We start from the raw sequence: 13,038 nt of genomic DNA on the forward strand, positions 1-13,038 counted from the left end.
ATCGCCTAGTTTCAACTTGGTCTGCTGTCTCAAATCAGCCCTTTATCTCATCTATGCAGACGACTAGCCTGGAAGTTCCTGTACCAGTCTGGGAATTAGTAACTTAAGTGCACTGGGAGTGCACACAGGCACTGCCCTGAGACCCAGCCTCACTACAATTATAATTAAGGAATTAAACTTTATTTTTGTGCTTAAATCTCATAGCCCTTGCCCATCTAGCTGACCAAATGATGTCAACATCTGACCTAGTGAACTGCCTTCACAGTAAGGATGGAAGTGGCTAAGGAGTGACTCATCTCATGCTTAAGTAAATGCCTAAAGTTAAGTGATATTTATGCCACACATTATCCCAGCTTGATTTTGCTCTCTGGATCACACCACCGATACCGACTGAGTGTGCAGACTACATCAACATTTCTGGTATGAAATCACCTAAGGCAGCACTGGTAGTGAGATTTCCGGTCTATTGTTTCTGGGAACAGTAAAAGCTGGAATATTGTCTATATATGCAGCAAAGTATGGAGCTTTTTGTATTTCACTTTCAGGTCAAATGCTCATCTATTGCAAAAACCTATCCGCCATCCCTACCTTCAAGTTCACAGATCAATTGCAGCATGTTTGTGGGCTGAACTATTTAAAGGACATGGCTTTTCTGCTTTACCAGTGATGAAGAGACTATGTTTAGCTGGGCCATCAAGATTTACACACAGTAGAGCAGGCAATGGCTCATTCTACCTTCTGCTTCCCTCAGTTCACCTGATATTGTCAGCAGTCTGTCAGGCAACATCTGGGAAAACAAACTCACCTCATCTGTATTCCACACATCACACATACAGTACCGCTTTATCCGCTGCTCCTGCTGCTCTGGGACAACGCAGATCAGAATGGGTTTAATGCCTATACTTCCTTGTAAGTGAACTGACATGAGATCCACGCTGAATAATGAAGTGTAGAAGCTAAGTGCTCATGTTGCACATCTTCAATGGTTAGCTCTGGAGTTTCTTCATGTAAGGTTGAACTGAAAAAACCACAATATCCTGCAGCCTGATATTTGCAAGCCACAGCTGTAATGGGTCTTTTAGATCAATCTTTCACAGGTATGTTTTTTTTCTTTTATTCAATGTTCAAAGAAGACAATTTTCAGTTTCCAGTTATTTTGTGGAATGCACTGCTGTTATAGCTATATCTACCGCATTAGGACCAAAGCTGAATAACACGACTAATGTGATCATATAAAGTGAATCTACACTGCCAAGTAACTTTCCAGCTTGTAATTACAGCCTTATGTGACCACATAACTTTGGAAGAGTTATGTGTGGGCCATGCTGAGCAGAACATGAATGAAGTCTGCACCTGTGGAATGGCTCAATTACTTGGCACCGTTATCAGCTGCCTACATTTCAAAGACGCTTATTGCTGATTACTAACTGTGTGGAGCAAGTTTAGTTAGTGGGAGAGAGTTACACTGGCAGTACAGTTTACAATCTGAACAGCTGCTAAGTTGAGGGAGAGCTTTTAAGCATAGATCTCCCTTGTGGTTATTAGTAAGGCAATGAGGAGACAGGCTAAGTTATGCTGGGGGATGTCACAAGCATCTTAGTAGAACTGTCTGTTAAAATCATCAAACTAGATGTTTCAAAGAAATATATCCAGCAAGCTCCCACCTCAACTGTGTCTGACCCTTTTCCTGGAAATGTTATCTTGGCTCAGCTCCACAACCAAATCTCCTCCTCTTTCACCCCCTTCCCTATCATGTGCCGCAAGCAAAGACAAACATCTCCCTGGCCATCCCTTTCTGTGCTTCATCCCTATTCCAACCAGGCTAGTGTTAGTTTGGCAGCACCTGCCTCTACGGAGAGAATGAAGGTAGGCTCTTTGTGATGCAGGATGAACATGAACAGCTGTGTCATCTTTCAAGAGGAAAAATCAGTCTTCCCTAAATTTTAAAAGGAACATCTGACATGCTTAATTCACAGCAGCAGACAAACTAGGTTATGTCAGTTTCCTGGCCCGAGAAATTCTGCAATAATCAGTGGTACTTTGTTTTCCCTTTCTTGCAGTGAAGCGGCCAGTTCTCCTCTAAAACCTGAGAGAAAACAACACCTATGACCAAGCGTTATTTTGTAAACCTTCCTTCAGGACACTGGTTGCTCTAACTCTAAGCTAAACAAAAGTATTTTAAGAACTGCAGCATATGTTAAGAAAAATTGCCAAGTATTTTAGTCTCCAAATCCTGCCTTTTAAAAAATTAATACTGTAGTGGAAACTGTTGCCTGAATTCTAAATAGCTACTTGAAAACAAAAAAGCATCCGTATTATTTATGGAGGATCTAACATTTTGTGCTCCCTTCCACTGTTTGAGCAGGAACAGGAGCAGGAGCAGAAGCAGAAGCAGGACTTTTCCTAGGATTTAAGGGCTTAAGCTAACATGCCAGCTTCTGCTGCAATAAAAGTAAGAGGCTGAAATCTCATATATATCCAAAGGGAAAAAAACCAAACACGAAATGAAATGTTTTGTGTAGCAGCTAAGATGTGTTCTAAAACAATGAAACACTGGTGAATGAAAGCTAAGCAGAAAATTCTCAAGCTAAACCCTTTTAAATGTCAACAATTGGTATTGATTACAGGTTTAAAAAAGAACTATGGAGAGTCATCAAAACTGGAACACAGTACATACTGTAACACTAGATCATTTCAGAGAAAGGTAGACTTTCTAGTAAACATTCCAGCATCACCTCTATGTTTTCCTAACACTGGACAGCATAATATAGCTCCCAAGAGTACAGGTGAAATACATGAACCTGAAACAATCATTAAATCCTCTCTAGAGGCTATATAGGAAACAAATGAGATGAGCTTCTACAGCTGTCTGTAAAACGCTCCTCTGTCTTCTTTGCTAAAACTTGCAGAATGATCTGGATATAAGCCAGCACCATACCTGGCTTTTCAAAGCTCCATTTATATTTACAGCTCTTTGCTGTCCTTTCTCAGTGTCTGTCACATTCACCTATTCCGAGTACTAATTTATACCGTGGTTTTTGGCTACCGAAATCAGGGAAATTGCTTGGTATGCAGTATGATGAGCTCTGAGCAAGACTGGCAGACCTGGAAAGACATATTTATGTGTCAATACCTGCATCCAGTAAGAAAGTCCTCTCCAACCTAAAGCCAATGTGTTATATGTAAGACAGTACAGTGTTGCTTTATGTCACCAGCCATATAAAAATTAAAGTTAAGTGAAGAGGGAGGGACAAAACAAGACTTTGCTCTGTAGCTTTATATCTGCACAGTGTTTTGCCTATAAATCAGATAGTTGGAGATCACTGAAGTAAAGCTCTCTTGGTTATTATTTACTTAACTAGATTGGACCATACCCAAATGACCAGAAGGAAAACACTAAGAGGTCTGTCTTGCCCAGCTGAGAGGCTAATTAAGCACTGTAAAACCCTACAATTTGCAGAAAAGCACATGTAATATAGACACATACAAGATTCACAAGAACAAAACTCCTCCTTGCTATTAAGCTATAAAGAACAGAAGGGAGATCTCTAGCTAATTAGGTTAATATCAGCTTATGGCTTCATATAGAAGGATCAGTAAAACAATAAAAACAGCTGGAAACAAAATATTTTTCTCAAGGATCATTTTTCCCCTTTTCCATCTCATTCTACAACTTTTTGTACTCAATATTCTACAACACGGTGTGCTTTGAATTTACCCCCTAATCAGCACAGCAATTTCCTAAATTTTGTTTTTTCCTTGTTGCAGGGTGCTATTCAGAACAGTCTGGTAAGTCATACAAATCATTGCCGCCAACTAATGCTAAAATCTGAATACTTCATTCTACCTCCACAGCTAAAAAACGTGCAGCTCAAATTCAATGCTGTGCCTCCGTGATCTAATTTAAACTTTCTAACTATGAAAAGATAATTACTTTATGCTTTGAGTATGTGATATTTTTTTCCCCCTTGGAACTCTCCTTTCTTCATATGCATTCCTTTTGAAAGGGCATCCAGATAAAAAAGGTAGCTATTTCAAAATGTAATATTGATACCTCGTTAGAGTGTGTGTACTTACGGTGTTACACACCCATGCTTAAGAAATGCAGGGAAGTTCAGTGTTTCCAGTAACAGACTCGGGCTTATTGAACGAGATACTTAAGATTCCACCACTGTTACCAGAAAGAAGTATCCTTACCAAAACATAATGTGATCAGATGCAATTCAACCTGGAGAGCTAGAATCGTCTTGGTAGCAGGTAAAATTCTAAGCTGCTAAACAACACATTCCATTAGCAGAGAAAATGCACTGATTTTGTCCATTTAGTATATTCTAGTTAAGTGTAACTCGGGTTACAATCATGTGGCTTAGAATTAGTTTTAGCCAGGGAGAATATTTTAGCCAGCACTTCTCCCACAAGTCACCAATTCAGAGATGAATAAAAAAGGGATGACATGAAACCAGAAGTGTATGAGTAACATTTGTGTTTGTCTTTCTTTACCTTGAGCTCATCTGCATCATAGAAGTCTATACGCACAGCAGGGACCATCCATGTCTGGAACAGAGTCGCCAGGATCTGTTTGGCAATTGAATCTGCGATGAGGTGGAAGTGGAGTGGGTTTCGCCTGATATGAGAAGGGAGAGAAGTGCATTAGTTAAAAGTTTTCTAATTCCTATTTACTTACGTCTAAGGTCTCAAGGTAGAGCATATAGCATGTTCAGTGGAGTCCTGCTCTATGGTCAAAATGCTGAGATACTTACAATTTGAATAAACATGAGAATAATAGAAATACTGCATCAGTTTCTGGGTGGTTGCAAATAAATACAATTCCTTTGACTTCAGTGAAATGCGGTGATATAACAGCTAAGGATCTGGTCCCTTCTACTGGCTCCTTAAAAGGAGGCCAAGTTAATTCCCCTTCGGGGACTTGAGCTGTGAAAGTGATTGCTTTCAGTTTCTAGGTCAACCTGGTAATTTATCTTTGTGGTAAGAACAGTTGTCTGTGGAGAAGTTGGGGTGAAAGGGAAGGTTAAAAAACAATCATCTGAATGAGGTGAAATTCCAGGACCATTGAGTTTACACACATCTTTTCTACAAAGCAACTTCAGGGTATCAACAGCTGTCCTATGGAAACCCAAAATTAGAGGTTTCCAGTGAGTGCCTTCTAGCTACTGGCATAATGAATAGAATGGAGACTGTAAATCTCCCCACATCCTTGATCCTAAGAGGGAGGGAGGGTTGACAAAAAGCAGAAAGAAAGAAAATATTTTACTTCAGAACACCAGATTTCGGTTCACCTCTGTAGTTACAGGACTTGGGCTAAGTGAAAAGCTTCAAAACCAGATGAGTGAAGGCAGTATCAGCAATATGGCAACGTTTGACAAAGTGTATGGATTTTTATATAGTAATGTGAACTTGGACATTATAAACACCATGTTTAAATCCCTTAACCTCGCTTCTCCCTTTAAGGGACAGTAAGTGATAAAGTCTGATATTTACTCAACTTCTCTGGTAGCAGTATGAAAACCTGCCAGTGGAAGTCAGTCACGATTTGTAGTCTTCCATGTTTATCCCTAGTTTAGCAACTTTCCTTCTCAGCAAAGAAGGACTTAGTTTGCAAAAGCCACTAAGAAGACAGATTTTTCATTTAGACTTTAGTATTGGCTCAACCTTTCTTCAATCCCTAGGGTGGAATAGTGGAGTCTCACTTCTGTGAAATTTCTAAAGGTAAATGAGTGTACTTGTTAACTGATATTTTTCATCTAAAAGGAGGAGCATTTAGTTTCAGATGCTGGTTAAACTGGAAGATGACTGACGCTACTACATTCTGTTCTGTGAACAAGAAGTGAGGAAATCTATGTTAGTTCAGGCCAATGTATGTCCATTACACTTTTGGGCTTAACCCAAAAGATTAAGGTTATTTCTTTCTCCATTTCCTGCACTAATGAACAATGTGTATCTTTCTCTTTAATGCTACTCTTCTTGCTTTGACATGTAATACTGTTTCTCACTCAACAAAGTCCACAAGAAGACGTAAAAATACATATAATGGTTCACAGTATCATACAGGAGAATGTTGTGAGAAGCGATGTATGGCTGGATTTTGTACTGTTAGAAATACTGCACCTAAGATCCAATCAACACCCAGGGATGCCAAGGAAACTGTTGTACTGGCCTCAAGGGCTCTGTGAATCAAATTACGTGCTTATAGGAAAAGCAGAAAAGGGCTGGTTAGAAGCCTTATATATGAGATAATCATGATGGTGGGATAAACCCCTAGCTGATCTGCATTTAACAATATTCAAAACACTAAGCCACAACATGCTTTCCAAAAAGACAAAAGTCTTTCAATCTCCAGCTTGCCCTGGAGTGAGGAGGGCAGAGGCAAAGGCATAAGCTGCCAGATGCTGAGTGTCCCATTACCAAGCTAAAGGGATCACAGCAATTATATCTGCTTCGCCAGCCCAGCAGGAAAGAAGAAGAGGACATCCTGGGTCATGCAGATTCTGCAGTAACCAGGCACCTGGCCAAGAAAAAAAACGGGAAATAGCAGTGATCAGGAAATACACTTCATTAGCAGAGAAAAGGCCAAGAGAAACAAAGTACAACACCGGGGGCTTTGGGTACAGGCAAAGCAGTATCTCATGGCAAATAAGTGTTGAATGTCACCATACGCATTCCACACAAGTCCCTCCGCTTAGCAGGGGCTGAGTCTGGTATCTGGCAGGACTATTTCCCAGCTGATGTTCTTTAGTAGTTTATTTTCCTTTTTTTTTCAGGGTAATTTATCTATTTATTGTGAAGTAGAATAAGAAGAGTAAAAAAACCACTTAAAACCAAGAAAGCTACATCTTATTTCAAATCATCATTTAGTTAAATGAATTTGTTATAAAATATTTCAAGATGAAACACATTAGTTGAAAAGAAAAAATCTGATACAAAGCCACTCAGATGTTCAGTAGCAGTTTATACTTATCTGGATGACCCAGAGTGTATGAAACTTAAATAGGAACAAGTGGGTGACATTTTCTTTAGCTCAGCTCCCACTGGGAAAAATTAAAAAGGAGTAGTTGTACTCCTACACAGAAATCTCTTTCAAGTTGTTAGCCTCATGGTAAAGATCCAGCTGGAAGGAAAGTATGTGTCAGAGGCAAAGCAGAAGATTATCACTTACAAAAATATATCCCCAAAACAGAATAGTGACCCACTGACATCTACAACTAAATGTGCATCAGCCACAAAAAATTTTACTCCAGACAAGATTTTAGTTATGTGAAACGCTAGAAGCCAACAGAGCACAGCCTCAAACCCGGAAGACCTCCTGAAGGGACTAGCATACACACAGATGACATCTTTTACCTCTTCTGGTGTCTGCAATATGCAAAGCTTAAAAGATATGGACTGCTTCAAACTGTTTATGAAACAAGTTCAGAAGCTTAAGGATCAAACAACATCCACTGTAAAAGATAGAGAAGAGATTCTATAAGATGAGAAATGTTTCTCAAGAGATATGAGAAAGGGTTGTCATCATTATTTGCCAACATGATTGAATCACTGGCTATAAGAATTAGGAGTGACAATCAGGATATTGTGAAGGAAGGATTCTACCGAAAGCTACATTTCATTAGACTCAGATGTTTTGCTGTACTATTTGGTGTCAATGAAAGCTACTCAGTTTTTCAGACTGGTCTTCTTCCAGGACAGAAATATTGTGGGATACAAGGTTTATAAAACTGAAATCAAACTGTACTGCTCCTATGATAAGTTAAGGGATAGCTATCCTTCACAGGCATTTAGCAGCTACAGTGTAAAAAGTTTGGGAGAGGCAGGGGGAGATACTGGAGTCTTCCAGACGGAGGCTTGAGAGCCCCTCACCTGGGCAACAAGGAAGGGTGGCATGGCCTTTGAAGAAGTTTAATGAGCAGCTGAAGACACTGAAGTTTGATAGTGGAAGCTGAGTGGCATGAAACTGGAAAAATATGATGCTCTGGTTAAAGAAAAAACCCGACTTTTTTCTGTTGTGAAGGTAGATCAAGTTATGAAAAGGATTTCAATGCTGTGGTGTCCTGCAGTAGCAAGGGAGTCAATGAGATGACCCAACAGGTTTTTTCCAACTCCCTGAGCCTCAGGACTTCAGTGCAAGACATCTTTTTTTGGGTTGAAGGCAACCTGAAATCAAGTTTCGGAGGAAGTGATGACCAACACAAATCTCCTCTTCTTTCACTTCAGATGTGAGGTGGACTTCCTTTGACTTCAACTGGTCTAACCAACTCAAAGCACAGCTGTGTGTTATGTTTATTTCTAACGTATATGTTACGCCATGTAACTCATTTTCCACTGCACACATCAAGACAGCGAAAAACCCCCCACAAACGGTAGAGTTGGTTACATCTTACACTGCTAGAAAACACTATACTGTAAATGGTGACAGTATATGTAACTATGGAATAATATAGATCAATCTATGACAATTCTGATAAACCTCTCCTACAAATTCACAGGTTTTGGAAAAATCCCAATATTCTTTGTATGTTTGGAACTCAAGGTTTCTAGCGTCCCAGGTTTCAGAACAGAGAGACCCAGGTCTTCCAGACTCCTCACCACAGAAGCAGGTATTGAAACAGATAGAGAATTTCTCCCAAGGTCCAGAAATACTTAATCTCATTTACCTCAAAGATATCGAACATCTCAATTTTTACCAACTATAACTTTTCAGTTTCTGTTACATGGAAAATGCTGACACGCTGTCTCAATGTGGAAGAATGCCATTTCAGAATATGAGTATCTCCCATCAAGTGGAAACTGAAGTTTTAAACCACTCTATGTAGAAAACTGCAAATCTTCATATATTAAATTATTTCCACTTATCTTAAGATCAGAACACTATATGACAAAGTAAACCATACATAAAGAGCACACATTTATTTTCCTAAATTGCTTTTCTCCAAAGTGAATGAAAAGAGATTCTGGCCAAGACTGTCAAGCATGGATGCTTAAATATAGGCTCTTAGGCCTAAATATAGGAGCTTAAATGAATGCTCTCATTTTCAGAATTGCTGAGGTCTTATAAGTTAGTAAAATGAAAAGAAGTCAGTAATTTTAAAAGTCAGACTGTGAATTTAAGGAGCCTATTCTGAGGTACCCATTTCTATATATTTTTTTATCATGACGTCTTATTTTTACATTTCAAAATTTCTTATTCATCATCAGAGTTTTGATCTGCTTGCTCAAGCATTTGTGGCCCATTCTTTTCAAATAGCCACTGCCACATAGTTAAATACAAAAATCTACAACTGAAAAAGGGAGTAGTGAACCAAGACTCACTCTTCCCTTCTGTGTTATTCCATAGCTCAATTGTTAGCAATTCAAAAAGCAGCTGCTTGGTTGCACAGTTCTCTCGCTGCAACAGAGGAATTTTATTTTCTAAGAATATAAAAAGGTCAGTAGCCCAGGGGGTTTATTTCCAAAACCTATACTTTATTAAGGGAAGCACAACAAGGTAATACCTTTTATATCTGTAACAAATGGTTACAAGAACTTCAAAGAGAAATTATAAAAGGCAGCTTGGGATTTTTTTTTCTGATGCCCATATGACAATCCCTCTCTCATATGGGGAGAATTTTAATGTGAAAATCATTACAGATTTTTCATACCCCTTCACATGCAGCATTGATTAAAATGCTCCCCAAACTATTGGAGAGATCTTAAAGATGCACTAGCTGCCTCATCCATGGATCTTCTTGTTTTGTGTTAACTCATAGCAGCACTTTGGGAAATAATAAGAGATTTCATGGGCAAATTTTTTTAAACATTGCTTTCTCCGTTATGCCTCCATTGTTAGGATAGCTAGAAAATACAAAAAAGAAGTGTGCATTATTGATGCATCTATATGGATCAGAGAAACCAGTTCATGCTTTATAGTTTTTGCCAGAAGAATCTCCCACAAAATAGACTGACATGTTAGAACAGTTGGAAACAATGACAGCGGTTTTATATTCCCAATTTAATTCCATTAAGGCAAAGTGGTCTCCATGGAATACGACCATTAGATTACATAAGCTTTAATCACCAGCCAGTGTTGACTTGTGACTCTTACTTGGAAATTACATGTCATCCTTTTTATTTAATTCAGATTTTCATTTGTTTTGCCTTATTCTACTTGTTCTAAGAACAAAAAGTTTATTATTTATACAGCAACCTGTAACGCAGTTTCATATCCTCATCTTAAAAATGCTTAGATATATGCATAACTTTAAGGTTATAAGCAGCCTTCTTAAAGCAAAGAGGCTACTTTTATTAGAAAGCATTTGTCTAGTTGGTGGGTTTTGTTTAGGCTGCAAAACCCCACCACCATTTCTATGCCACTATTGCTGTAGGACAGATGGATCACACAGCTAAGAAGTAATCACAACAACTTCTCCAAAGAAGAGGGACTAACATGGGGGGAAGAAGCCAGTATTAGCTGTCACAAAAGAGAAGCTAACTTCACAGATTCTCAGGCTGACGTAACAAGCAACGTATTATAATTGTGTAATTTTGGCCCTTCTTTGTTCCCAGATGAAACACAGTGCTTAGCATGTCTCTGCAAAAGATAAAGAGTACATTAAAATAATTTTAGCTCTTACTCAAGACTTACCTAAGCAGAGATAGCAATGATCTCTGCAATATGAAACTGTAACTCCTGGGCTGTTTCTGTGACAATCTAAGCTTTACAATTTTCAGAATCTGCGTGAAACATTGAAAATAACCAATGTAACTTGGACCAGTAGTTGCAAATGTTTCAAGGACAGTTATTAGCCACAGGATGCTGCTTGAAAAAGAAATGCAGATGCTTTTTGCATACTAATACTACATGCACTGTTTCCTAAAGCACCTGCATTTTGGTTTACCCATTTGACTCAGTATCTTTAATTTTTAGTGTTTAGTCTTTTGCTTTGGAAAAACTAAAGTTAAGTTGCACTTAGGACACAGCGATACAAGCTTGGCTGTGTTAAACTGGCTCAGACAGAACTCCTTCTTACCCCTGCAACAGATTATAAAAACTGCCATAATTAGGGACTAGATGCCCAAGAAAGGAAACCAGGAAAGTTGCAGACTAGGATGAAGTACTCATTCTACAGGTCTCCTTCTGTGGAGCATTGCCAATGCATATTTATCAGGCTCTGCAAACCCTACACTATCCCAGCTCTGCTGAGTCTCCTCCTGAGAACAGACTGTCAGTTATGTCAAACTGGGTGTTAAAAGCTGCTGGGATTTTTAGGCTCGAGCATACGTTTTCTGAAGACAAAACTGGAATCAAGCTCCTTTTCCATTGGGAATGAAACTCATCTCTGAACTATGGTGTTTTTATAAGGAATCAATGACACCACCCCTTTTCCCTCCTCTTCCCACTCTCTGGAACCTGAAGACAGATATAGTTTCTCAAACGGTTTGAACAAGTAGCTTGCCTAAATCTCACGGTATTTATGGTATGACTACAGTCAGAAGCTTGGTTTTTTAGAGCTGGAGAGAGCTGAAATGTTCAATATGCAGGATTTGCTGTACATTCATGCAAGAGACAAGAGACAGCACACTCCATCTATAGAAACTCCTGTAGTTTTTATTCTTCATGTCCCAGCACCCCTGTTTTGTGTCTCTCTATCTAGCACTCTAGCTCAAAGTTGGGGGTATAACAAATATGTTAATGCATGGAGGGAAGATGATTAGACTGACGTGTCCTTCTTTTCTCAGAATTTTTCTGTAAGAGAAGTAGGGATTCCCTACGGAAGTAGTGAATCTAGGTACATCATTTTGTATCAAAACACACAGCTAAACCATGCTTTAATTACTAAACTAGACAGAAATGCTAATAAAAACACGTGACACCTCCATAAAATCCAGACATTCATTGAAATCAGTGCTCTTGCAACAAACACCAAGTGAAGTGCAGCAGGAACAGGCGAGGATATTAAGTGTGATTGCTTTGAGGGGCCAGTCATTTAACCAGTAGATTGTATTCAGGGTGTTGCAGGGCAGGATTGAGGTGAATTGCTACAACTGCCCAAGAACACCCACTGTGCCTGGCTATGTAATAACAGCAGCGATTTCTTCACAAGTGCCTTTCAGTTACGCAACACACTCTCCTGCGCTCTTATAACAGGCAAATTCTCACCTGCTGTATCAGGTTTGGTTCAATATCAATCATCAGAAACTTCAAAAAAGGAAAAAAATATCTCTGTGACAGTATATTTGGAGGCATGTTTGTTCTGTTCTTTCAAAACTGTATTTGAGATTGAACAGTGATCCTACAAATGAAGGATCAGTAGCCTAACTTTAGAGATTAGGATAGAACAAGCAAACTCCTCTTCTACTGGAAACATACAGTCCTTTCAAATGTGTGTTTTGCTTGGCTTATTGGACAATGCCAGCTAGGATTCATTCCTTGGTGCACACCTAGGGATTAGAAGAAGGGACATCTCCATGCCTGTTTTCACTGATGACCCTCAAGTCAGATGGTGAACTTGCTACTGATGTCATGAAGCATTCACTATCTGAACCAACCACCTCTAACTCTCCTAACTCGTTGCTCTTAATGCAGTATCACGACCTGTTTCCATCCTTCATTCTTACAATTACATAGATCCTAGCAACTAAAGAAGCCTTCTTTCCAATCATCATAATTTTTGAAGTGCATACTAGTCTCCAAGATAACATTGTTTGCATGTGGCAACTGATGCAAGGAATCTTGGTTCTAAATCAATTTTCAGCTGAGTTTGTTGTTTACTCTCCAGCCTTCTTCACCATTGCCACTCTAAAGATCCAAGAAAGGAGCACTTCTGAGGCATGGCCCTCTGCCCATGTAGCCATAGCATCAACAGATGCTTAAGAAGCCTGTGTTTTCTAGAAGATAAGAAAGAAGCTGTAAGAAGCTCTGTCTCTTTTTTGAGACCATCTTCCCTTTCTAGCGAACCATTTAATGTCTAATGAGGAAAGCTAGTTCTAGGCAGGAATGGACTTAGATTTGTCTTGAAGTATGTTTTGAGCAAAAAAGCTAGATAG

The 13,038-nt window shown here is 39.1% G+C and overlaps 1 protein-coding gene across 3 annotated transcripts in view; it reads right to left on the bottom strand.

Annotated features, from left to right (window-relative positions):
• The window catches only part of LARGE1 (LARGE xylosyl- and glucuronyltransferase 1), a 207,523-nt gene that overhangs the window by 129,956 nt on the left and 64,529 nt on the right, over positions 1 to 13,038 (bottom strand). For all 3 annotated transcript variants that reach the window (XM_086468604.1, XM_086468598.1, XM_086468590.1), the window contains exon 4: positions 4,501 to 4,624. In XM_086468604.1, the coding sequence (XP_086324730.1) occupies positions 4,501 to 4,624 (124 nt within the window). The remainder of the gene's footprint in view (positions 1 to 4,500; positions 4,625 to 13,038) is intronic.

The sequence above is a fragment of the Leptosomus discolor genome, chromosome 1 (assembly GCF_034619465.1).
Source record: "Leptosomus discolor isolate bLepDis1 chromosome 1, bLepDis1.hap2, whole genome shotgun sequence".
NCBI lineage: Eukaryota > Metazoa > Chordata > Aves > Leptosomiformes > Leptosomidae > Leptosomus > Leptosomus discolor.